The sequence below is a fragment of the Prionailurus viverrinus genome, chromosome B3 (assembly GCF_022837055.1).
Source record: "Prionailurus viverrinus isolate Anna chromosome B3, UM_Priviv_1.0, whole genome shotgun sequence".
Taxonomy (NCBI): Eukaryota; Metazoa; Chordata; class Mammalia; order Carnivora; family Felidae; genus Prionailurus; species Prionailurus viverrinus.
Window position 1 is genome coordinate 103,407,786 of NC_062566.1, and position 26,468 is coordinate 103,434,253.

Sequence of the window (26,468 nt, forward strand, 5' to 3'; positions counted from 1 at the left end):
GTGACATTCAATGATCTCAAGAAGTTTTACTTCTTTTGGCCATATGACTTAATTCTGTGGTTTGGGTTTCTTCACCTGGCTTAATGGGGGTACCAGTGTTCTTAAGAACAACTTCATAAGAAAGTTGTTGATATGATCAAACAAGATATTATATATACAAATGCTTTTTGTAAGCTGATAGCATAGTGTAAATGAGGGGAATTAAGAAATTCCATAATGTTGTGTGTCAAATATACCCACAATTAAAAATAAAGAAATTTCAATAATAATAACTACATGAAAGGTGAATTTGCCCTGTTTGCTCTGCCAGGAAGGTCAGAGTCAAATTTGAATGTGTTGCATAAACTGTTAATCCTAATAGTTGTCACATGTGCTTTGCCTTCTTCTTGCTCCTGAATTTGGTGACTTCTGTTTAAATTTTTATTGTCATATGTCTTTGTGGAAAGAGAAGGGATAAAAATGTATATAAAATTTCAGAAATAATTAAGGTAGCATAAGACAGAACTGCCACTAAAATTTAGGTCTTCTTTCTGTAAATGCGATACTTTTACCATAGCTAATTTAAATCAATTGCAATTTGGTTGGGATTTTTTTCTGGTTTGTCTAAAAAAAATAATAATAAACTCCCATCTTATTCATCTTGGTGGAAAATTGATTACAATGGTATTTTTATATGTCAGAAATCGATTTTTAAAGCTATACTTCAAAATACTGTGGCCAGTTTGTATCATGTCGGTTTTGGAAAATTGCACATCTCTTGGACAGCCTCATCTTGTTGTACATGAAATGTACATTTGCTTACTTTGGACTTCAGAATTTTGAAGAACATTAATAAGAGACTATATTAGTTGGTCAGAATATAGGTAAATCATTAATCTTTAAAGCTTGATGCTGTAAAATAATTAAGAAACAAATGTTATGGTAATTAACAACTGTCTAGGGCAGTGTATTTTAAAAGTTACATAGCAGTATTTCTTCTGAGTCAATATGATATTGATACGCTTTTATTTTAGGGTTTGACAATAAATTGCAGTTAAGGTCTTTCAGGTGTGCTTATTTTCTGTGAGATTTGATGTACCTTTGTGAAATATAAACCTCTAAAAAGATGTTATCAAAAAGAAACCGTATGTTCACAATATTCTGATTTCAAAAATTACTGTTAGAAGTCAGAAACTATAATACTTAATCCCAAACTTGTATGAGGCATTGGTATTTTTCACAGAATAATTTATATTTTAAAAATCTATGGTTGTTAAAAGTTGGAAGCTCTCTGTTAACATTTAATGATCTTGTCAGGGGAATATGATTGACACAATTAAGTTGTCTTGCATTTGAGTTACATAATTGATATGGGATGTGAGTAAGATCCTAATTCAGAACATATGATACTCTTGTTCCATTCCATTCGAGAATGAAATTAAAGCAACTTATAAATAAATCTGGTTTTCATTAAAATATGGAAAAAAGCATCTGCATGCCAAAGCATTTGCAATACAGCTAAGGATTTAAACTCTATATTTCATACTTGGAACATTTTTATCATATAGGATTAAATCCACAGATCAAACAAGTTTTTTAGGAAGTATAAAACTTTTTACTCTAATTCTTTTGGCTTAAAGGAATGTATATTTAGATTACAGTAGGAAAACAGGGGTTCGCTTAGATAATTCTTTTTCCCCCTTAGGAAAAAATTTAAGGTTAGTATATTCTTCTAAAATTTTGATTTATAAAAGATGCTTATTTAATGGGTGCTTTTGGAGATTATGTTTTACTGGTTTGTATTTCTCAGGCTGGGTTTTATTTTGCAAGTTTAATCACCTCTCTTCTTTGGAAACTATCCATCGCCAAACACAATTCAGTTGACTGTGACATGCACATCAAATCTAAACTAACTTTACTGTGCATTACTATATTGCCTTATGGTTGAATGGTAAAGAAAAGCACTGTATCTGCAATTGGCTTTATTAATGTACCTTAAGAAGAAATGATTAACCAGTAGCCAAGCCAGGGATAGAGAAATTATATTTTGCAATAAAGTTTTATTTGTTTGTTGGTTATTTATTTATTTACTTTGAGAGGGAGAGCTTACGCCAGCAGGGGAGAGCCAGAGAGGAAGGGAGAGAGAATCCTGCACTATCAGCACAGAGCCTGCTGTGGGGCTCGATCTCACGAACCGTGAAATCATGACCTGAGCCGAGATCAAGAGTTGGACACTGAATTGACTGAGCCACCCAGGCACCCCAATAAAGTTCTTTTTGTATCAGGAATTTAAAATCCAGTCCTGTGAAGAGGACAATTTAAAGGAAAGCACTGTTCTGAGAAAAAGGAGGCAGTATCTGAGGCATGTGTTAGTCTGCACTAACATACCATAACTGTGATTCTGAGGGACTGCCGGGAGGAGGTGACATTGTCTTTAGTCCCACAGTTAAGTGCTTTGGGCAGTCTCATGGCTTTTGGACATGAGTGAATTGTGGTCTGATATAGTTGTAATACGTTATATAAGTTGTGCAAGTTATAAACTTCAGGACTTAAAATGTTCCTTTATTCTTACGCAAGAGAAAAGAGTCTTTGGTCCTAAAGATTAATATGCCCTCTGCACAACTCCACCTTCATGACAGTAGGAACAGCAGAACTGTCAGATGGAATCTGCTTTGGTGCTCCTTTGGGTCTTTTTTCTCCTGACACTGCAGTGGTCTGGGTCTGATATTGGGTCCCAGAAGGAGCGTGGTTTTAGGCAGAGAGCCCTGGGCTTTTTGCTGTTTCCAGAAATTTGGTGGCCAGGTGTTCCTCAATGAGGGATATTTTGAAGTTCCCATTTTGACACTTGAATTCAAGAGTGACTAGAAGAGGAACATGCCCAATATCATTTTGTATTCTTTTTTTTTTTTTTTTGACATTTATTCCTTTTTTGAGAAACAGTGTGAGTGGAGGAAGGACAGAAAGAGAGGGAGACACAGAATCTGAAGTAGGCTCCAGGCTCTGAACTGTCAGCATAGAGCCCTACACGGGGCTTGAACTCACGAACTGTGGGATCATGACCTGAGCTGAAGTCGGACGCCTAACCAACTGAACCACGCAGGTGCCCCGTCATTTTGTATTCTTAATATGTGTGCTCTTAGGTCCTCCTGCATACAGGAATTGAGAGGCATGTGCAAATGCAGAGAGCACATCTTTGGGTCCATTAGTGCTAGAAATACTTGCGCATAGGTTTTTGGGTTCTGACACATGCATTTCCTAAAGACATGAATTAGAGTGAAAAAGGGAAAGGTGTCATCATGGTGCTATTTCTGCTGCCGCTCCTTCTTTTGCTCTGTTTAAGAGGAAGTTGCTGGCTGGCACCCAACAATACCCGGGAAAGATACGTTACAGAGGACTTCCTCTTAAACCAGGGTACAAAATGACACAGTGCATGATGAAGTCCATGTCGGAAGCCAGGGGTGGAAACCCATGTAGAGGAAAACCTTTTCTTTCTTTTTTCTTAAACTGAGATATAAATAACCTATGACGTTGTATACATTTAAGGTGTTCAACATGTCAGTACACTTCTGTATTGCAGTGTGATTACCACAGTCGTGTTAACTAACCCCTCCATCATGTTCTATTAAAGATCTACTCTCCTAGCAACTTTCAGGTATACATTATTGTTCACTACAATCAGAAGGCTGTACATTAGATCCCCAGAACTTATTCATCCTCTAATTGCAAATTGTACCATTTAACCAACATCTCAGTTCCCTTGCCCACCCCCACCCTCACCCCTGGTAACCACCATTCTACTCTGTTTCTGTGAGTGTGGCCTTTTTTGATTCTACATATAAGTGATAAACGATAATGATCTTTTTTCTGCCTGACTTATCTCACTTAGCACAACACCCTCAGAGTCCATCCATATTGTCACAAGTGGCAAGATTTCCTTCTTTCTCGTGGGTGAATAATATTCCATTATTCCATATGTATATTATATATATGGCATATTATGTATGTGTGTGTGTGTGTATATATATATAGATACATATATACACACACATATCCCACATCTTTATCCATTCATCCACTGACAAACTCTTAGGTTGTTTCTATATCTTGGCTATTGTGAATAATGCTGCAATAAATATGGAACTGCAGCTATCTTTTCCATATCCTGTTTTCCTTTGGATATATCACCCGGAAGTGTCATCGCTGGATCATATGGTAGTTCTATTTTTAATTTTCTTAGGCACGTCCGTACTATTTTCCATAATGGCTGAACCAATTCACATTCTCACTAACAGTACGCAGGGATTACTTTATCGCTACTTCCTCACCAACACTTGCTATTTCTTGTCTTTTTGATACCCATACTAACAAGTGTGAGCTGATATCTCATTGTGGTTTTAATTTGCATTTCTCTGAAGATTAGTGATGTCGAGCTCCTTTTCATATACTTGTTGGACATTTGCATGTCGTCTTTGGAAGAATGTTCATTTCCTCTGCCCATTTTTACATTGGATTGTTCATTTTTTTTTTTTTTTTGCTATTGCTTTGTATGAGTTCTTTATATAATTTGGATATCAACTTCCTACCAAAGATATGGTTTCCAAATATTTTCTCTTATTCCATAGATTGACTCTTCGTATTGTTTGTTGTTTCTTTTGCAGTACAGAAGCATTTTAGTTTGATGTAGTGCCACTTATTTCTGCTTTTGTTGCTTATACTTTTGATGTCATGTCCAAAAAATAAATGCCAAAACCAATGTCAAGGAGTCACTTTCCTATGTTTTCTTGTAGAAGTTTTATGGTCCGATATTACACTTAAGTCTTTAATCCATTTTAAGTTAATTTTTGTGAGTGGTATAAGATAGGGGTCCTTTTTATTTTTTATGTGTTTATCCAGTTTTCCTAGCACCATTTATTAAAGAAAATTTTTTCCCCATTGAACACTCTTGGCTCCCTTGTCAAATGTTAGTTGGCTGTATATGGACACAGAGTTGTTTCTGGGCTCTGTTATTTGTTCTGTTGGTCTATGTGTCTATTTTAAGCCATAACTATGCTATTTTGAATGGTATAGCAGCTTGGTAGCATAGTTTAGGATCAGGAAGTGTGAGTGATGCTTTGTTTTTTCTCTCAGGATTGCTTTGGCTATCTGGGATCTTTTGTGGTTCCATACAAATTTTAGGATCGTTTGTTCCATTTGTATAAAAAGTGTCATTGAAATCTTGATAGGGAATATGTTAAATCTATAGATAGCTTTGGGCAGTATGGACATTTTAACAAATTAATTTTTCCTATCTATGAACATGGACAGGATAGCTTTTCATTTGTGTCTTTAATTTATGTCATCAAAGTATTACAGTTTTCAGTGTATTGAATTTTCACTTCCTTGGTTAAATTTATTCCTACATATTTTATTGGTTTTGATGCTGTCATAAATGGGATTGTTTTATTTCTTTTTAAGATATTTTGTTGTTAGTGTATAGAAATGTAACTGGTTTCTGTAAGTTGATTTTGTATCCTCCAACTTTACTGAATGTGTTGATATTTCTAACAGTTTTTTGGTTGAGATTTCCTGTGTATAAGATCGTGTAATCTGCAAATAAAAACAGATTTACCACTTCTTTTCCAATTTGGCTGTCTAGCTAGGACTTCCAGTACCATGTTTAAAAAGAGTGGTGAGATGAGGGGGTGGGGGGCGCCTGAGTGGCTCAGTTGGTTGGGCGTCCAACTTTGGCTCAGGTCATGATCTCGCAGTTCGTGAGTTCAAGCCCAGCATGGGGCTCTGTGCTGACAGCTCAGAGCCTGGAGCCTGCTTCAGATTCTGTGTCTCCTTCTCTCTGCCCCTTCCCCACTCATGCTCTGTCTCTCAAAAATGAATAAACATTAAAAAACTTTTTTAAATAAAATTTTAAAAAAGAAAAGTGGTGAGATTGGGCACCCTTGTGTGGTTCCTGATCTTAGGGAAAAGCTTTCAACCTTTCCCTATCGAGTATGATGTTAGCTATGGGTTTGTTGTGTATGGCCTTTATTATGTTGAAGTATGTTCCTTTTATACCTAGTTTATTGAAGCTTTTATTATAAAAGGTTATTATATTTTGTCAAATGCTTTTTCTCATATGTCGAGATGATCATATGATTTTTATCTCTCATACTATTAATATGCTGTGTCACATTTATTGATTTACATATGTCCTACCACCCTTGTATTGCAGGGATAAATTCTACTTGATCATGGTATATGATCTTTTTAATGTGCCACTGAATTCAGTTTGCTAATATTTTTTTGAGGATTTTTGCATCTGTATTAATCAGGAATTTTGATGTGTAGTTTTCTTTTTTTTGTAGTATCCTTATCTGGCTTTGATATTAGAGTATTCTGCTCTTGTAAAATGAATTTGGGAGTGTTCCCTTCTCTTCAGAGTTTTGGAAGAGTTGGAGAAGAATTGACATAAATTCTTCTTTAAATATTTGGTAGAATTCATCATTACAACTATCTGGTCCTGGGGTTTTCTTTGTTGGGAAGTTTTTGATTACTGATTCATTTTCCTTACTCATTAGTGCTCTGTTCGTATTTCCTATTTCTCATGATTCAATTTTGATGTATGGTTCTAGGAATTTGTCTGTTTTCTTTTCTTTCTTTTTTTTTTTTTTTTTTTTTAATTTGAGAGTGCAAGTGGGAGAGGTGTAGAGAGAAAAGGAGAGAGAGAGCCTTAAACAAGCTCCACGCCCAGTGCAGAGCCCGACGCAGGGCTCAGTCTCATGACTATGAGATCACGACCTGAACTGAAATCAAGAGACGGATGCTTAACCAACTGAGCCATCCAGATGCCCCTATCCATTTTCTTAATTTAACAGGCCAATGGGAGACTTTAGCTACATGGTAGAAAAAGAAGATGCATTTTCACTAACTGGGAATTCTGAGAGCATCTACCATATGATTTGGACAAATAATCCCTATTGTCTTTGATACTCTAGCTCCCATATTGGCATGAATTTTACTTTGTTACTATTGTGCGTGTGTATATATGTGTATGTTTCAGTGAAAAATGATTAGAGGAAATTTAGAAAAGGCAGATAAAAAATAAAAATCATGCATAATACCATCTCTTACCTAATCGTGGTTATTTCATTCCCTTTTAATTTTTCTCAAGCTTTTTTAAACATAGTTAATAACCATATATTTTATACTTTTATCATTTCCATTTCACTAAATTGTCTTTTTTTTAAAGCTGCATAACATTCCACTGAATATGCTGTTAATTGACCTAATATTTTCTATTGTTAAATATATAGGACTTCCTGCCAGCTTCTTAATATTATAATAATGTTATATTCATAGTTTCATGCACATAGAATTCTTTATATTATAGATTTTTTTCTTAGATTACCATATTTTTATTGCTTTTGCTACATATTGTCATTGTTTTTCCAGAAGTAGTAGTAATTGACAAGATCACTAACAATGCGTGAAAGATCAATTGTGCCACACCCTTGAATATTGTTTTTAAAATAATTTTACTAGTTTAATTTCAACAGCCTCATTTTTATTTCTTAAATTAGCACCAGAGATTGGATTTTTCTTTGTGTGTATTTACTAGTTATACTTCTTGCATGAATTGTTTGTCCTTTACATACTAAAGTGAAATCTTTACTATTAAATTCTTGGGGCATTAACTCTAACGTTTTAAAACTTATACACATGTATTTTATATTAGAAAATTGAAACCCATCTATATGTAAACCAGGAGAAAATAAAAATTGCTCATATTGCTACCACATAGACATATCTGCTTCTGGTATGTTAAATCTGTCCTTCTGACCGTTTTTTTTTTTTTTTTTAATGTTCATCCAATTTTCTTAAGTAATCAAATACATCATCACACACTTTTAACTTGCCTTTATTTCATTTACTATGCTAATGCCTTTATATGAAAAATATAGTACTTTTTTTCCTGGTAATTCATGCTCTTTCTTGATAATTTGAAAAATATAGAAAACTGTAAAGAATAAAAATTACTCATCATTCTGTCACCCAGAGATGATGCTATCAATAGGTTGTAGTTCCTTTCCATTTTTAATGAATCTATCCTTTCCTCAAAATTGCTATCATGCTATATATATTTATGATGTTTACTGAGTATTCATTCCGTTATTATACTTACAAAAATTTCTTTTTTGAAATTGTTCCCTAGTCACATAATTTGTTTTAGAATTGTCATGGTCTTAAGGGCACGTAGGTGGCTCAGTAGTTAAGTGTCAAGCTCTTGGTTTCTGCTCAGGTCATGATCTCACGGTTCATGAGTTCAAGCCTTGCATGGGGCTCTGCGCTGACAGTGCAGAGCGTGCTTGGGATGCTCTCTCTCTTTCCCTCTCTCTTTGCCCCTCCCTTGTCTCTCTCTCAAAAAATAAATAAACTTAAAAATTTTTTTAAAAAATTGTCATGGTATTAGATGTTTGTTTCTGATTTTCTGTATTTTTTATGCAGTTTTTACCTTCACCAGTTTTGTGCTTACCTTGTCACTCCTCACCAACATTGACTATTATCTTACTTTTAAATATTTGCTAATTTGGTGGTTGAAAAATGGCATCTCATTATTTTGATACCTTTGTTAAATGAAGATTCATTAATAAGAATAATAGGATTTCACTAGAACGTATTTTACTAAAAGGAAGTAGACTTTTCTTAATGGGTGGTTGTAATGGTTGTGTGTGTGTGTGTGTGTGTGTGTGTGTGTGTGTGTGCGCGCGTGTAAACACAAACAGTGGATTCCTGTGCCTAAAATAGGACTTTTTTTTTTCTAATAGGTCTTGGTATCTTGATGGACAAATACTACTAATAATCATTTGTGTTGGCATTGTGTTCCCTCTTGCACTTCTTCCTAAAATAGGTAAGTCTTTAGAGAAGAGAACATTTTTTTGTTTGGAAGAGAGAGAAGATAATGTTAAGGGGTTTTTAAATTTCACAGTACCACATTTTTAGCAGAAGGGTGGTAGTGGTGAATAATTTTGAACTCGGACTTATTTTAGGTTGTTCAGCCTTCAGCCTTGCCTAGTTAGCCCATTACTTGGTTTGCAGTAGTATTTTGTCTGCCCTACTAAAATAAAATCTTTACAGTGGAACATTAAAGAGCAGCCTTTCCTTACAGTGTACCATTAGTGGTAAGCCTGTTCCAACTCTGCTGTACAGAGCTGCATAAATGATCTGTGACAGATAGTTGGAATGTTGTTATTCTCAGCCCTAAGCCCCAGATACCAAGCACTGTAATAGAAAACATGCCCAAGATGTATAGCTTTTGCTGTACGTTAGGAACACTTTCCTTATAAATTGCTTTTTATTTTACTGTTATTTTACAGGCTTTCTTGGCTACACGAGTAGTTTATCATTTTTCTTTATGGTGTTCTTTGCTGTTGTGGTAAGTTTGAAATAGAGTACATTGCTTATCTCCTCACTAAAATTGAACTTACTGTGTCAATGTCTTCTTTTTTCTTCAACTCTGTTTTCTGTTAGTTTTAGTTCATTGTGTTATTTAAAAAGCCCTTTAGGACACAAAATTATTTCCTTTGTTGTATCTCTTTTGAAGAGGCTGAGCTAAAGCCACAGTTAAACTTCGGTATCTCTTTTGGTTCACTAGAGAGGAGAGCACACTGATTGTGTTAAAACCTAAGATGAAGTCTAATTCTTTATGTAGGTGTGTGTTTCAGTTTATTTCCATATAATGCTGTGTGTGTATGTGATTGAACTCTCCCTTGCTACTGAAAGATGAGTGAAAGGAAATGCTACCCAAATGAGCAACAACACAGTATACCAGTAGTTGAGCCATATTATAGAGCCATGGTTTCAAGCTATCACAACAATCTAGGAGGCATTTAATTTAGGTTAAACTGTCTTCTGGGATACGAGAATAAAACAATTTTGGATTATTTAAATGAAGAGGAAGTGACCCTGGTTTTAGTGTCCAGAAATAGTTATACTTCAGTGGATGCTCTTAAAACTAAAATACTCAAAAGCGTTTTCATTTAATCATTTGTTGAATTTATCAGCGTTAAAAATCATTGCCCTCCCTCCCTCAGATTGTCTGACTTGTATCTTAGAAGTAAATGAACTGAACACAGACTCTTTTCTCCCTCAGTTTAATTGAGATACAGTTGACATACAGCACTAAGCTGAAGGTGTACTGCATAAAGACCTGACTTACATATATAGCAAAATGATTACCACCACAAGTTTAGGTAACATCCATGAACATAGACTTTTTAGGCTCCGCACTGAAAAGGGAAACCACAGTTATTTTCACCATAAGTGGATTTTTTTTTGAGTATAGTTGACAAAAAGTGTTACATTAGCTTCAGGTATACAGCATAGTGATTCCATAAGTTAATACATTATGCTATATTCACCACAAGTGTTAGTACCATCTGTCACCATTCAACACTATTATAATATCATTGACTATATTCCCTATGCTGTACCTTTTATTCCCCGTGACTTATTCATTGCTTAACTGGAAGCCTGTATCTCCCACTTCCCTTGACCCGTGTTGCCCATCCCCCTCCCCTCCTCACCTCTGGCAACCCTCAGTTTGTTCTCCGTATGTATAGGTCTGATTCTACTTTCTGTTTATTCATTTGATTTTTTAGGTTCCACCTGTGTGAAATCATATGGTATTTGTCTTTTTCAGTCTGACTTATTTCACTTAGCAAACTACCCTCTAAATCTATCCATGTTGTTGCAAATGGCACTGTCTCATCCTTTTTTGTTGCTGTGTGATATTTCATAATGTACACACACACACACACACACACACCACATCTTCCTTATCCATTTGTCTATTTGAATATTTATGTTGCTCCCATATCTTGGCTATCGTAAATAGCTCTGCAGTAAACGTAGGGGTGCATATATCTTTTCGAATTAGTGTTTTTGTTTTCTTTGGGTAAATACCCAGTAGTGGAATATTAGGTCATATGGTATTTCTATTTTTAATTTTGGGGGGAATCTCCATACTGTTTTCCACAGTGGTTGTACCAATTTACGTTCCCTTCAGCAGTGCCTGAGGGTTCTTTTTTCTCTACATCTTCGCCAACACTTGCTATGTATGTCCTGTCTTTTTGATTTTAGGCATTCTGATAGGTGTAAGGTGATATCTCACTGTGATTTTGATTTGTATTTCCCTGATGATTAGTGACACTGAGTATCTTTTTGTGTGTCTATTGGCCATCTGTATGTCCTCTTTGGAAAAATTCAAGTCCTCTGTTCATTTTTTAATTGGATTATTTTTTTGGCATGAGTTGTATAAGTTATTTATGTATTTTTGATATTAACCCCTTATCACATATATCATTTGCTAATATCTTCTCCCATTCAGTTTTGTTTTCTTGCTGGTTTACTTTGCTGTGCAAAAGCTTTTTATTTTGATGTAGTCCCAGTAGTTTATTTTTGCTTTCAGTTTCCTCGCCTTAAGAGACATGTCTAGAAAAATGTTGACGTGGCTGATGTCAGAGAAATTACTGCCTATGTTCTCTTCCAGGAACTTTATGGTTTCAGGTCTCACATTTAATCCTAAGTAGAGATCTTTAATCCATTTTGAGTTTGTTTTTCTATATGGTGTTAGAAAGTAGTCCACTTTCATAATCTAATTGTTGAGAAGTATCTACAAGGTTAGGAATGACCTATGTATGCAAATGAACATATGGATGTGAAAGAGAATCAGTCTAGATAACATTGAATTTTTTCCTCACAGATAATTGGCAATCCAAGCATTGCATAGGTAAGAATAATTTGGTTTTTATAGCCAATAGCTTGAAGCATGTGAAATGTATTGATACAAGATGTCTATTGTAGTTTTCACAGTATTCATTTCTGGCAGGTACTCTTAAATTCGGTGCAGATTTCTTACTGTAGCAGTCATATGGAAATAATACCATTTTTCTGCACTTATTCTAACGTTTTATAAACCATCTGCCCAGATTTTTACCTGTGAGCACAATTTAAATTTGATCTGCAATGAGACAATGAAGATACTGTACACCTTTTTTTAATTCTCCTTCTAATTGTCATATTTATCTTAGACTTTCTAAATAATTAGGTTTTGAAATACTAGTGGTTAGGGAAAGGAAGCCTATATATATTAGCTTAGATTTTTTTGAAGGGTGTCAATGATTTCATTTATTATTTTTGTCAATTTGTGTTTGTAAATCTATATAATATCTATATTACATTTTTCAAAAAAAAAATCAGCCCAGAAATCTGTTTCTTAAATTACACTGCCTAAATAATGTAAGTAAAGCTTGCAGTCTTTTTAAAAAAAATCTGATCAAAGCCAGCTTTAATTTTTTATCCTCACACTTAAAAGGTTATCTGATGGCTACCGTTTACCAATCCTAGCATTGGTTACTAGATAAGGAATCTTAAGGTAAATTTAACTTGTTTACCTAATGTTCAATTTCTGTCCGTTTATTTTTTTAATGTTTTATTTATTTTTGAGAGGGAGAGAGAGAGACAAAGCGTGAGTGGGGTAGGGGCAGAGAGAGAGGAAGACACAGAATCTGAAGCAGGCTCCAGGCTCAGAGCTGTCAGCACAGAGCCTGATGCGGGTCTCAAACCCACGAACCATGAGATCATGACTTAAGCCAAAGTCAGATGCTTAACCCACTGAGCTATGCAGGTGCCCCCAGTTTCTATCAGTTTTAATATACACTGGTGTAAATAGCATTACTGACGATTTTGTATGAAATTCAGTCTCCTACACATCCCATGGAATCACGGGATAGAATCAGGAGACTCCACCTTCTATGTGAATCTCAGTGGTATTTTTATTTGTAAGAGAACCTTCTTACAACAGGTTTATTTAATTCTCCTAAAAGTGGTGGCATTCTTTTAAACGATTCTTTCAGAAGCAGCAGTTACATAAATGGAACATTGCATTAAACCTAAAAATGTTGGCCCTGGTTAACTTTATTATTCTGCATATGATCATGATAAAGGATAAGGATATTCTTCACATTTCCAAGCAAAATCCAATTTAAAAAGCTTATTCTTACCAAACCCCTAAAAACAGCCATTTGAGGGGAAACCAGCAGGGCGTCGTATCACCCCAGTGAAGTGTAGGTTTCATTACACGCACTTACAGACCCACGTGGCTACCTTCTGCATTCTACTTTTACAGAATCTATTTTACACTTATTATACCAAACAGCATTTTTTTTGTTTTTTTCAATATGTGAAATTTATTGTCAAATTGGTTTCCATACAACACCCAGTGCTCATCCAAAAAGGTGCCCTCCTCAATACCCATCACCCACCCTCCCCTCCCTCCCACCCCCCATCAACCCTCAGTTTGTTCTCAGTTTTTAAGAGTCTCTTATGCTTTGGCTCTCTCCCACTCTAACCTCTTTTTTTTTTTTTTTTCCTTCCCTTCCCCCATGGGTTTCTGTTAAGTTTCTCAAGATCCACATAAGAGTGAAACCATATGGTATCTGTCTTTCTCTGTATGGCTTATTTCACTTAGCATCACACTCTCTAGTTCCATCCACGTTGCTACAAAGGGCCATATTTCATTCTTTCTCATTGCCACGTAGTACTCCACTGTGTATATAAACCACAATTTCTTTATCCATTCATCAGTTGATGGACATTTAGGCTCTTAGGCTCTTTCCATAATTTGGCTATTGTTGAGAGTGCTGCTATAAACTTTGGGGTACAAGTGCCCCTATGCATCAGTACTCCTGTATCCCTTGGGTAAATTCCTAGCAGTGCTATTGCTGGTCATAGGGTAGGTCTATTTTTAATTTTTTGAGGAACCTCCACACTGTTTTCCAGAGTGGCTGCACCAATTTGCATTCCCACCAACAGTGCAAGAGGGTTCCCATTTCTCCACATCCTCTCCAGCATCTATAGTCTCCTGATTCATTCATTTTGGCCACTCTGGCGTGAGGTGATATCTGAGTCCAAACAGCATTTTAAACACCCACATATAAACTCCCTAATAAGATAAAGCAAAGACAAAAGTGTTTATCTTATTAGAAACAAGATACACCATCACTTACAGTCTTCAAACATTATCCTTCTTTGACTTTCATAATTTGACAGTGCATTTATGGAACGATCTGCAGACAACTCATTTTAACAGACAAATTAAAGAACACTTTTAAGTAGACATGACTGTCCTAAATTGTTTATTAGGTAAGAATTTTACAAACATAACCTACATTAGCAGTAATGGTGGAGCTGGGGAATATTGTGTCTCCTCCATGCCGCACAGCGAGAGCCACTAACTGTGGTGGAACTTGTGACCCTGTCCAAGGCCATATCTCTCGTGGCCTCAGATGTCAGCTCTCATGTCTCCCTGTGCTTGTGGACTGGTTCGGCGATCCACTGGTGTCAGGATTCTCCTGAGAGCTTAACGGAATGGATCAATGAAGGTAACCTCAAAGAATTTGTATGTGGAATCTTCGCCAACCCAGTTAGAATTCAGGACTCTCAGAGCCCCACAGTGGTTTAGCTACACATCTGCAACCCACTAAAGGCTTTGGGCCAATCTTGGCCAGTTAGCACCGTGATGGCCAGGCTTGCCCTAGGTTGCACCCTTAGGAACTGAGTGTTTGCAACCACTGTGGCGCACACGAATCTGATATATGACATAACCTTGCTAGGTCTTGTGCCCAGTCTGGGGGCTTTATCAGGCTGGATTGGGTGAGGGCCCTGTGGACCGCGGAGAGCTGGCCATACTGCCAGCAGTGCACCCTGAGAAGAAAGCTCATTACAGCGGACTGCTCTTCTCCATAGCTCCTGGATGTACTTGTAAGCGCCTGTCTTGGCTGACCTTTGAGCTGATGCCTGCCGCCAGACAGAAAGCAAAACTTATGGCCTTGTCTGTTGTCCCAGATCCTTATATTGCATAAAAATTTAACATAAAATGTTGCCTCCCTGAAATATCTAAACTTTTTAAAGTCAATTTTATCAGTGGCTCCGAATGACAGTAACTAGATGGATCGACCTTTTTGGGTCCATTTTAGAAAACAAATGGATTGCCGTTTTTTCCAAAAGTTTTGTCTTGAGTAGAGATAAGTATTCTAAGTAATATTTTAGTAAGCCATTAATCAAAATAGAGAACAATTTGGATGGCATTTAGTCAGAAGCTTTGCTTGTTGTGAGCACTGAGTGAGGCATTATAGACTTGTGGATGCTGTTCTTAAGGATCTGTCACTCTTGTAAGAAAAACTAATGGGAAAACAATAGAGAACAATGAAGACAATATATAATTGAGTATTGATTTATTTGCTTCAGAATAAGAATTGCAGGAATTGAGAGAAGAGAAGGAAATTAAACTTGAGCCTTGAAAGGTGGAAAGGACTTGAAACAGAGAAAAGGAAGGGTCTTTTGTGCCTGTGAACTTAATCCTGTTTTTCCCTTTGTCTTTCTAACCCCTGGAGTTACCTTCTTACCATGTTGTACCTTCAGCCTGAGCAAGGGCTCGCTGTCACTGTTGTTGGGTGTCTATTCTCGTTCTGTACTTCTACTTTGTAGGACAGCACACCTCACCATCCCACCATGTAGGCTCAGACTTGGGATAGGTCTCTACTGGGAAATTAGCTATAGTAGCTCGATTTAATATTAATAATATAAAGCCAAGCTGCCAATGATTTTTTTTTTCATTAATTAGAAATTCATTGAAAATGAATGAAAAACTCATTATATTGTATTTTAGAGCATTGTTATGAGATGCTTTGATTTGCAAGCCAAGTAATAAAAGCTGATGAAATAAATGAGATAGCTCCCATTCCAACCTTGTCGAAGTACTTGGTACACAGGTGTTCAGTACATGGTTGCAGTTGCCACACACACTGTTAGTAAGGGGAAGGTGTGCAGTGCTGAACTTGGGGTAGGGCTGCAGACAGAGACCAGTAGCCACCATGCTGCTCTAGCTCCTATCCTACCCCATCCTCATCTTTTTTTGAAAACGTATCAGAAAAAAAAAGATGTGAAATTACTGCTTTTGATTTTTTTTCTTTCCTCTTGGTAAGTTGACCACTACGTAGTTGTATTCCATATTGAAAACTTACCGAAATATCAAAAGCAACTTGCTTAGTTTACCCTTTTATTTATTTTTTCTTGGTGAGGGCTTGAGTTCAAAGCAATTCTTTAGTTCACTATTAACTTTATCCTAAAAGTGTACATTGTCCTTAATTTGTTTTATCACTATATAAAATTTTGTTTGAATAGGGTAAAATCCCAAACTAGATAAATACCGAATAGGAATAGTATTTACTTACTGGTCTCCTGCAAAAGACAAATGCTTCCTTTATTCTCCCTTGCCCCTCTGTATGCTGGGTTTCAGCCTGGAGCAAATATTTGCAGAGTAATTGCATGCCCTGAAACAGCCTCAACAATGGTAATGTCGACATGTCCACAACTATAGGTCTGGAGCATCATGGCCACAGTCCAGAGTAAAATCCTGAGATATTTGCATTGGTTCTTTCTGAGAGGTGGCATCCTCTGGATTTCTTTTAATTAAAAAAAAAAAAAAAAAAGAATTCTTTGTACCAACTGGAGTTCAATAGCTATGTGCTGTTACTCTTAGCCAGCTTTATCTACATTTACGAAAAGTAATACAAGTCTAAAAGCAGCCAGGAGGATGGTGCTTCTGAATCAGGAATCCCTGAACTCCTGCTTTGTATGGGGTCTCTCCTTATTTCTGTCTGTGGCCATTTCCAGAACTGGTATTAATATTTCTCTATCGCTACTGATGCCAGGTCCACAAATAACCATAGTCTTATACCATTGTCCCTAAAAGCATCATGTTCCCATTTTGAGTTGTACTTTTTTTAATGCCTTGATGCTATTAGAGTTTTGAAAGTTGACACGAGAGTACTCAGTCTTTAAGGGAGGAGATCCCCACTAAACAGATATGCGTCACCCCCCATTCCCTCTCACAGTAGGCAGCCATGTTAAGTGAAAACCCATTCTAACTGGGAAAAGATCATAGAAGCAAAGAATCTTCTGTTAGCTATTAGTTGGGATGGAGTTCATTTAATTGAAGTAATGCTGACTTGTTTGAAATCATTTTCTTGTCATGAATTTCATAAGAAATAATCTTGAGTGTGGATTCTATTTATTCTTGCAGGTAATAATTAAAAAATGGTCCATCCCTTGTCCTCTGCCATTAAATTATATAGAACAATCTTTCCAGGTAATAGTTTACATTTTCAATTTCTTCTTGTTTATTTTAAGCTAAAAAGAAAAAAAAAACAGAGCAAGAATGATTTTTTTCCTAATTAACGAAAAAGTAATGGCTGTATTGCAATTTGGAACTTTGTTTTGAAATATTTTTATTTGAAAGCCTAGTAATAATAACTACATCATTTTTGTGGATGAATTTGGACTTTTAATGACTGTTGGTTTCTCTTTATCCCCTGTATTCTCTTAAACAGATTTCAAATGCTACAGATGATTGTAAACCAAAGCTCTTTCATTTCTCCAAAGAGGTGTGTAAGTTATTAACAGATACTTTTGGTTGATTTTTCACATTTCAAGTTTTAAGAGATTTGTGTAACAGGGTCTCTTAGGTCTTTGTACCTGTAGCTAATTAATTTTCATGAAAGTGCTAAGTATAGGGTTGCCTACCAGAAGAATAATATTATTTAACACAGGGTGGCCCATTATGAAACAGCCACCTTTTTTTTTTTTTTTTTTTCTTTTTTTCTTGGCATGCCTTTAAATGGAGCCTGTTTTAAATGGGCCACTGCCTAAAAGAACAGATTTACCAAATGTCTGGTCTGGCCAATAAGGTCCTCTGTGGATACAGACTTCCTGTTGCCTTCTGGACTTGTAAAGCTAAATAGCCAATTATATCAAAAACTCCTCCCCTGTGAGTAGAACCTTGGTCTGTAGCTAAACAGCCTCATCATTGGACCAGCAGTTGAGTGCTGCCAATATATCTTCGGGCTGAAATTCCAGAGTTGAAATTTATGATGCTTAGAGCGGAGACTAGCAGATCAAGTCTCCTTGCTATCTCTAAGAGTCTTAGAATCCTGGAAATATCTGCAAGAGCCCCTGAACATCAGCAGAGGAGACAGGAACTGTGATCTGGAGGTCTCTCCTTTACTGTTCTAGAAGAGCCCAAAGTCCTCCCTGTTGCTGCATGTTTCTTCATCTACATTTTTGTATTCTGTTGAAATCCAAATCCCAGGTACTAGAATCCCCTCCATTCTTAAACAACTCTTATCAGTGTAGCATGTTGGTGTGCTAACTGCTCCATGCAGAATTTTCTTTTTAATCCCTAGTTTTTCTATGAAAAAATGTCTCTCTGGCTCCACAAAGGAGATTACTATATCCTTTACATGTTAAAGGCCATCTGCCTTAAAGATTAGGGTAATTGACAAACCAGGAAATTGAGCAATATATGAAAGAGATTTTGTGAATTAAACTCTCATTCCCCTAATCCAAGCTCAGGAAATGCTACAGCTCTCCTTCCTAGCTCCCTTCAGGTATTTTAGGAGGCATTATATACCAAGATAGTTCTTCAGTCGTCTGGAACGCTTGCTGAAGAGCCTAAAGTTAGAAAAAATTTTAAAGTAGAAAAGAGAAAGTAAATCACCATTAATTTTATAAAGATGGCATTTTCATTTAGATGGTAATTTGTTTCCTTTATAACTTCCTCAGACTCTTAAGTGTTCTAATTTAAAAAAAAACAAAACAAAACAATTATGTTTGTATATTCCAATGGATCTTTAAGAATTTGTCAGTCTAGAATATATCATGTTCATTCCCAATGAAAGAGACCCTAGTTAAAATGCAAAGATGGGATTAATATTTTCAGTATTCCATTCGATTCAGTTGGTGGTGTGCCAACCGTGGTATAGAAGCCAGCCAAGAATTTTTCTGGCTAGCACAGGCTGTCTAACTATTAAGTGAAACATTTGTTGGTGACCATACTTGTGTCTCTCTTTAAAAAAACAAACAAACAAAAACACAAAACATCCTTTTTTAAGAGATGATTCATGAAAGATGAAGTAAATTGAACCGATTTGATTTTTTTTGGAGACCTGAGTTTATTGTCAAATGAAGTAGTGGTTTAAACAGTGGCATTTAATAATTTGATCTTTTAAAATTCTTTTTCAGAGTGCTTATGCCATACCTACCATGGCTTTTTCATTTCTCTGCCATACCTCAATATTGCCCATATACTGTGAACTTCAAAGGTACCATAGAATTCTGGAATCTTTTAAATGTATTAAGTATTTCTTTTTACTTTTTGGACTTTCAGATTGAATGACATTCTCCTTTATGAATCCTTCTCTCTCATCGCTGGATTCTCAGCGTTAGTTTTTTTTGTTTTGTTTTTTTTAAGACTTTATTTTATTTTCTAAAAATTTTTTTTAACGTTTATTTATTTTTGAGACAGAGAGAGACAGAGCGTGAACGGGGGAGGGTCAGAGAGAGAGGGAGACACAGAAGTCTCCAGGCTCTGAGCTGTCAGCACAGAGCCTGATGCGGGGCTCGAACTCACAGACCTGAGATCATGACCTGAGCCGAAGTCGGACGCTTAACCAACTGAGCCACCCAGGTGCCCCAAGACTTCATTTTATTTTCTTTAAAAGTTTATTTATTTTGAAAGGGAGAGATAACCAGCAGGGGAGGGGAAGAGAGAGAATCCGAAGCAGGCTCCATGCTGTCTGCATAGAGCCTGATGTAGGGCTTGATCCCATGAACTATGAGATTATGACCTGAGCTGAGATAAAGAGTCGGCTGCTTCACCAACTGAGTCACCCAGGCACCCCTCTTTTTAAGTAATCTCCACACTCAACGTGGGGCTTGAACTCACAACCCTGAGATCCAGAGTCACATGCAGTACTGACTAAGCTAGTCAGGTGTTTGTTTAAAATAAAACAACAAAGAGTTAGTTTGGTCCTACTGAAGAATGTTTCCTGACTTCAAGCTGTATTACAAAACTGTAATCATCAAGACAGTATGGCACTGGCACAAGGACAGACACTCAGATCAATGGAACAGAATAGAGAACCCAGAAGTGGACGCACAAATGTATGGCCAACTGATCTTTGACAAAGCAGGAAAGAATATTCAATGGAATGAAGACAGTCTCTTCAGCAAGTGATGCTGGAAAAACTGGACAGCAACATGCAGAAAAATGAACTTGGACCACTTTCTTACACCATACACAATAATAAACCCAAAATGGATGAAAGACCTAAATGTAAGACAGGAAGCCATCAAAATCCTTGAGGAGAAAGCAGGCAAAAGTCTCTTTGACCTCAGCCACAGCAACTTCTTACTCAACGTGTCTCCGGAGGCAAGGGAAACACAAGCAAAAATGAACTATTGGGACTTCATCAAAATAAAAAGCTTCTGCACAGTGAAGGAAACAATCAGCAAAACTAAAAGGCAACTGACAGGATGGGAGAAGACATTTGCAAATGACATATCAGATAAACGGTTAGTATCCAAAATCTGTAAAGAACTTATCAAACTCAACACCCAAAAAACAAATAATCCAGTGAAGAAATGGGCAAAAGACATGAATAGACAGTTGTCCAAAGAAGACATCCAGATGGCCAACCGACACATGAAAAAATGCTCAACATCACTCATCATCAGGGAAATACAAATCAAAACCATATTGAAATACCACCTCACACCTGTCAGAATGGCTAACATTAACAACTCAGGCAACAACAGATGTTGGCAAGGATGCGGAGAAAGAGGATCTCTTTTGCATTGCTGGTAGGAATGCAAGCTGATGCAGCCACTCCGGAAAACATTATGGAAGTTCCTCAAAAAATGAAAAATAGAACTACCTTACAACCCAGCAATTGCATTACTAGGTATTTATCCAAGGGATACAGGTATGCTGTTTCGAAGGGGCACATTTCACCCCAATGTTTTTGGTAGCACTATCAACAATAGCCAAAGTATGGAAAGAGCCCAAATGTCCATCGATGGATGAATGGATAAAGAAGATGTGATATATATATACATACATATATGTATACATGATACACAATGGAATATTCCCTGGCAATCAAAAAGAATGAAATCTTGCCATTTGCAACTATGTGGATGGAACTGGAGGGTATTATGCTAAGCGAAATTAGTCAGAGAAAGACAAATGTCATATGACTTCACTCATATGAGACTTTAAGATACAAAACAGATGAATATAAGGGAAGGGAAGCAAAAATTGTATAATAACAGGGAAGGGAACAAAAACATAAGAGACTCTTAAATATGGAGAACAAACAGAGGGTTACTGGCGGGGATGTGGGAGGGGGGGATGGGCTAAATGGGTAAGGGGCATTAAGGAATCTACTCCTGAAATCATTGTTGCACTATATGCTAACTAATTTGGATGTAAATTAAAAAAATAAATTAAAAATTGAAAAGAAAAAAAATGTTTCCTGGGAGCAAAATCTTTGTGCAGTAATTTCAAATAAAAAATTCTAGTATATAGTTATTAATGAAGTAGTTCTTGAACAATTAAGGAATCCTCTTGACTAGCTTGGTTGATATTTGTTTCTTTAGATATAATTCAGATCACAGTTTCTACTTTTGCCATTTTTGTCTTTTAGCCCTTCAAAGAAAAGAATGCAAAATGCAACCAATACAGCAATTGCTTTAAGTTTTCTCATTTATTTTATATCTGCACTCTTTGGATACCTCACGTTTTATGGTAAGTATATTATTTAATTATCAGTGACAAATTGTTCTCTAGTTGATCTCACACCTGAATATAGACTTTGTTTCCGCCTTTTGTTAGTAAGTTAATTTAGGCTGCTAAATTCAGTGTAGTACTGTAGTAGCTTTATGGGCCTTAAAAAATTGATTTTCTTTCTCTTAAAAATATGGATCAAGTTCAAGATTAATAATAACTTCATATAAAAAAAATTTTAACACCTAAGTAAAGCCAAAGGCTTAGGGACATTGCTGTCTTTCTACAAGAAACAAATGTGCAATCATGATTTTATTTTCTAAGAATTCAATATTTTGGAATCTAGTTTGGGAGGTTGGGAGAATCAGTCATCTTAGTTGCAAAAGAACAACTTGAGAAAGGGAAGGGTTTTACACTGGACTGTAGTTGTACACTTAGATCTCAGAGATCTTTGCCTTCACACTTAATTTGCACAATTTGGCATTGTACGTTCTATGATACCTCCCCCCCCCCTTAAATTTGGTAAAAGGATTCTTCTAAATTCTTAAATTTAAAAAAATTAAGTAAATTTTTATTTATTTTTGAAAAATTGTCTGCTTGGTATGTGTTTTTTTCTGTTCTAAAAAGAACCTAAAGAAAAAGTAAAACTTAAAAGTCCAGAGTAAGAAAAAAAATTGTAGGCTCTTTTGTTTATTTATTTTTTTTTTTTTATGAAATTTATTGACAAATTGGTTTCCATACAACACCCAGTGCTCATCCCAAAAGGTGCCCTCCTCAATACCCATCACCCACCCTCTCCTCCCTCCCACCCCCCATCAACCCTCAGTTTGTTCTCCGTTTTTAACAGTCTCTTATGCTTTGGCTCTCTCCCATTCTAACCTCTTTTTTTTTTTTTCCTTGCCCTCCCCCATGGGTTCCTGTTAAGTTTCTCAGGATCCACATAAGAGTGAAACCATATGGTATCTGTCTTTCTCTGTATGGCTTATTTCACTTAGCATCACACTCTCCAGTTCCATCCACGTTGCTACAAAAGGCCATATTTCATTTTTTCTCATTGCCACGTAATATTCCATTGTGTATATAAACCACAATTTCTTTATCCATTCATCAGCGGATGGACATTTAGGCTCTTTCCATAATTTGGCTATTGTTGAGAGTGCTGCTATGAACTTTGGGGTACAAGTGGCCCTATGCATCAGTACTCCTGTATCCCTTGGATAAATTCCTAGCAGTGCTATTGCTGGGTCATAGGGTAGGTCTATTTTTAATTTTCTGAGGAACCTCCACACTGCTTTCCAGAGCGGCTGCACCAATTTGCATTCCCACCAACAGTGCAAGAGGGTTCCCGTTTCTCCACATCCTCTCCAGCATCTATAGTCTCCTGATTTGTTCATTTTGGCCACTCTGACTGGCGTGAGGTGATTTCTGAGTGTGGTTTTGATTTGTATTTCCCTGATAAGGAGCGACGCTGAACATCTTTTCATGTGCCTGTTGGCCATCTGGATGTCTTCTTTAGAGAAGTGTCTATTCATGTTTTCTGCCCATTTCTTCACTGGGTTATTTGTTTTTTGGGTGTGGAGTTCGGTGAGCTCTTTATAGATTTTGGATACTAGCCCTTTGTCTGATATGTCATTTGCGAATATCTTTTCCCATTCCGTTGGTTGCCTTTTAGTTTTGTTGGTTGTTTCCTTTGCTGTGCAGAAGCTTTTTATCTTCATAAGATCCCAGTAATTCACTTTTGCTTTTAATTCCCTTGCCTTTGGGGACGTGTCGAGTAAGAGATTGCTACGGCTGAGGTCAGAGAGGTCTTTTCCTGCTTTCTCCTCTAAGGTTTTGATGGTTTCCTGTCTCACATTTAGGTCCTTTATCCATTTTGAGTTTATTTTTGTGAATGGTGTGAGAAAGTGGTCTAGTTTCAACCTTCTGCATGTTGCTGTCCAGTTCTCCCAGCACCATTTGTTAAAGAGGCTGTCTTTTTTCCATTGGATGTTCTTTCCTGCTTTGTCAAAGATGAGTTGGCCATACGTTTGTGGGTCTAGTTCTGGGGTTTCTATTCTATTCCATTGGTCTATGTGTCTGTTTTGGTGCCAATACCATGCTGTCTTGATGATGACAGCTTTGTAGTAGAGGCTAAAGTCTGGGATTGTGATGCCTCCTGCTTTGGTCTTCTTCAAAATTCCTTTGGCTATTCAGGGCCTTTTGTGGTTCCATATGAATTTTAGGATTGCTTGTTCTAGTTTCGAGAAGAATGCTGGTGCAATTTTGATTGGGATTGCATTGAATGTGTAGATAGCTTTGGGTAGTATTGACATTTTGACAATATTTATTTTTCCAATCCATGAGCAGGGAATGTCTTTCCATTTCTTTAAATCTTCTTCAATTTCCTTCATAAGCTTTCTATAGTTTTCAGCATACAGATCCTTTACATCTTTGGTTAGATTTATTCCTAGGTATTTTATGCTTCTTGGTGCAATTGTGAATGGGATCAGTTTCTTTATTTGTCTTTCTGTTGCTTCATTGTTAGTGTATAAGAATGCAACTGATTTCTGTACATTGATTTTGTATCCTGCAACTTTGCTGAATTCCTGTATCAGTTCTAGCAGACTTTTGGTGGAGTCTATCGGATTTTCCATGTATAATATCATGTCATCTGCAAAAAGCGAAAGCTTGACTTCATCTTTGCCAATTTTGATGCCTTTGATTTCCTTTTGTTGTCTGATTGCTGATGCTAGAACTTCCAGCACTATGTTAAACAGCAGCGGTGAGAGTGGGCATCCCTGTCGTGTTCCTGATCTCAGGGAAAAAGCTCTCAGTTTTTCCCCGTTGAGGATGATGTTAGCTGTGGGCTTTTCATAAATGGCTTTTATGATCTTTAAGTATGTTCCTTCTATCCCAACTTTCTCAAGGGTTTTTATTAAGAAAGGGTGCTGGATTTTGTCAAAGGCCTTTTCTGCATCGATTGACAGGATCATATGGTTCTTCTCTCTTTTTTTGTTAATGTGATGTATCACGTTGATTGATTTGCGAATGTTGAACCAGCCCTGCATCCCAGGAATGAATTCCACTTGATCATGGTGTATAATTCTTTTTATATGCCGTTGAATTCGATTTGCTAGTATCTTATTGAGAATTTTTGCATCCATATTCATCAGGGATATTGGCCTGTAGTTCTCTTTTTTTACTGGGTCTCTGTCTGGTTTAGGAATCAAAGTAATACTGGCTTCATAGAATGAGTCTGGAAGTTTTCCTTCCCTTTCTATTTCTTGGAATAGCTTGAGAAGGATAGGTATTATCTCTGCTTTAAACGTCTGGTAGAACTCCCCTGGGAAGCCATCTGGTCCTGGACTCTTATTTGTTGGGAGATTTTTGATAACCGATTCAATTTCTTCGCTGGTTATGGGTCTGTTCAAGCTTTCTATGTCCTCCTGATTGAGTTTTGGAAGAGTGTGGGTGTTCAGGAATTTGTCCATTTCTTCCAGGTTGTCCAATTTGTTGGCATATAATTTTTCATAGTATTCCCTGATAATTGTTTGTATCTCTGAGGGATTGGTTGTAATAATTCCACTTTCATTCATGATTTTATCTATTTGGGTCATCTCCCTTTTCTTTTTGAGAAGCCTAGCTAGAGGTTTGTCAATTTTGTTTATTTTTTCAAAAAACCAACTCTTGGTTTCGTTGATCTGCTCTACAGTTTTTTAGATTCTATATTGTTTATTTCTGCTCTGATCTTTATTATTTCTCTTCTTCTGCTGGGTTTAGGCTGCCTTTGCTGTTCTGCTTCTAGTTCCTTTAGGTGTGCTGTTAGATTTTGTATTTGGGATTTTTCTTGTTTCTTGAGATAGGCCTGGATTGCAATGTATTTTCCTCTCAGGACTGCCTTTGCTGCGTCCCAAAGCGTTTGGATTGTTGTATTTTCATTTTCGTTTGTTTCCATATATTTTTTAATTTCTTCTCTAATTGCCTGGTTGACCCACTCATTCGTTAGTAGGGTGTTCTTTAACCTCCATGCTTTTGGAGGTTTTCCAGACTTTTTTCTGTGGTTGATTTCAAGCTTCATAGCATTGTGGTCTGAAAGTAAGCATGGTATAATTTCAATTCTTGTAAACTTATGAAGGGCTGTTTTGTGACCCAGTATATGATCTATCTTGGAGAATGTTCCATGTGCACTCGAGAAGAAAGTATATTCTGTTGCTTTGGGATGCAGAGTTCTAAATATATCTGTCAAGTCCATCTCATCCAATGTCTCCTTCAGGGCCCTTGTTTCTTTATTGACCGTGTGTCTAGATGATCTATCCATTTCTGTAAGTGGGGTGTTAAAGTCCCCTGCAATTACCACATTCTTCTCAATAAGGTTGCTTATGTTTATGAGTAATTGTTTTATATATTTGGGGGCTCCGGTATTCGGCGCATAGACATTTATAATTGTTAGCTCTTCCTGATGGATAGACCCTGTAACTATTATATAATGTCCTTCTTCATCTCTTGTTACAGCCTTTAATTTAAAGTCTAGTTTGTCTGATATAAGTATGGCTACTCCAGCTTTCTTTTGGCTTCCAGTCGCATGATAAATAGTTCTCCATCCCCTCACTCTCAATCTAAAGGTGTCCTCAGGTCTAAAATGAGTCTCTTGTAGACAGCAAATAGATGGGTCTTGTTTTTTTATCCATTCTGATACCCTATGTCTTTTGGTTGGCGCATTTAATCCATTTACATTCAGTGTTATTATAGAAAGATACGGGTTTAGAGTCATTGTGATGTCTGTATGTTTTATGCTTGTAGTGATGTCTCTGGGACTTTGTCTCACAGGGTCCCCCTTAGGATCTCTTGTAGG

The 26,468-nt window shown here is 36.6% G+C and overlaps 1 protein-coding gene and 1 pseudogene across 4 annotated transcripts in view; one reads left to right on the forward strand and one right to left on the reverse strand.

Annotated features, from left to right (window-relative positions):
* The window catches only part of SLC38A6 (solute carrier family 38 member 6), a 67,844-nt gene that overhangs the window by 32,528 nt on the left and 8,848 nt on the right, over nucleotides 1-26,468 (forward strand). For all 4 annotated transcript variants that reach the window (XM_047860980.1, XM_047860977.1, XM_047860978.1 and 1 more), the window contains 6 exons: nucleotides 8,778-8,860; nucleotides 9,327-9,385; nucleotides 17,096-17,161; nucleotides 17,403-17,456; nucleotides 19,093-19,172; nucleotides 21,558-21,658. In XM_047860980.1, the coding sequence (XP_047716936.1) occupies nucleotides 8,778-8,860; nucleotides 9,327-9,385; nucleotides 17,096-17,161; nucleotides 17,403-17,456; nucleotides 19,093-19,172; nucleotides 21,558-21,658 (443 nt within the window). The remainder of the gene's footprint in view (nucleotides 1-8,777; nucleotides 8,861-9,326; nucleotides 9,386-17,095; nucleotides 17,162-17,402; nucleotides 17,457-19,092; nucleotides 19,173-21,557; nucleotides 21,659-26,468) is intronic.
* On the reverse strand, nucleotides 14,182-16,376 carry LOC125167466 (60S ribosomal protein L15-like; annotated as a pseudogene).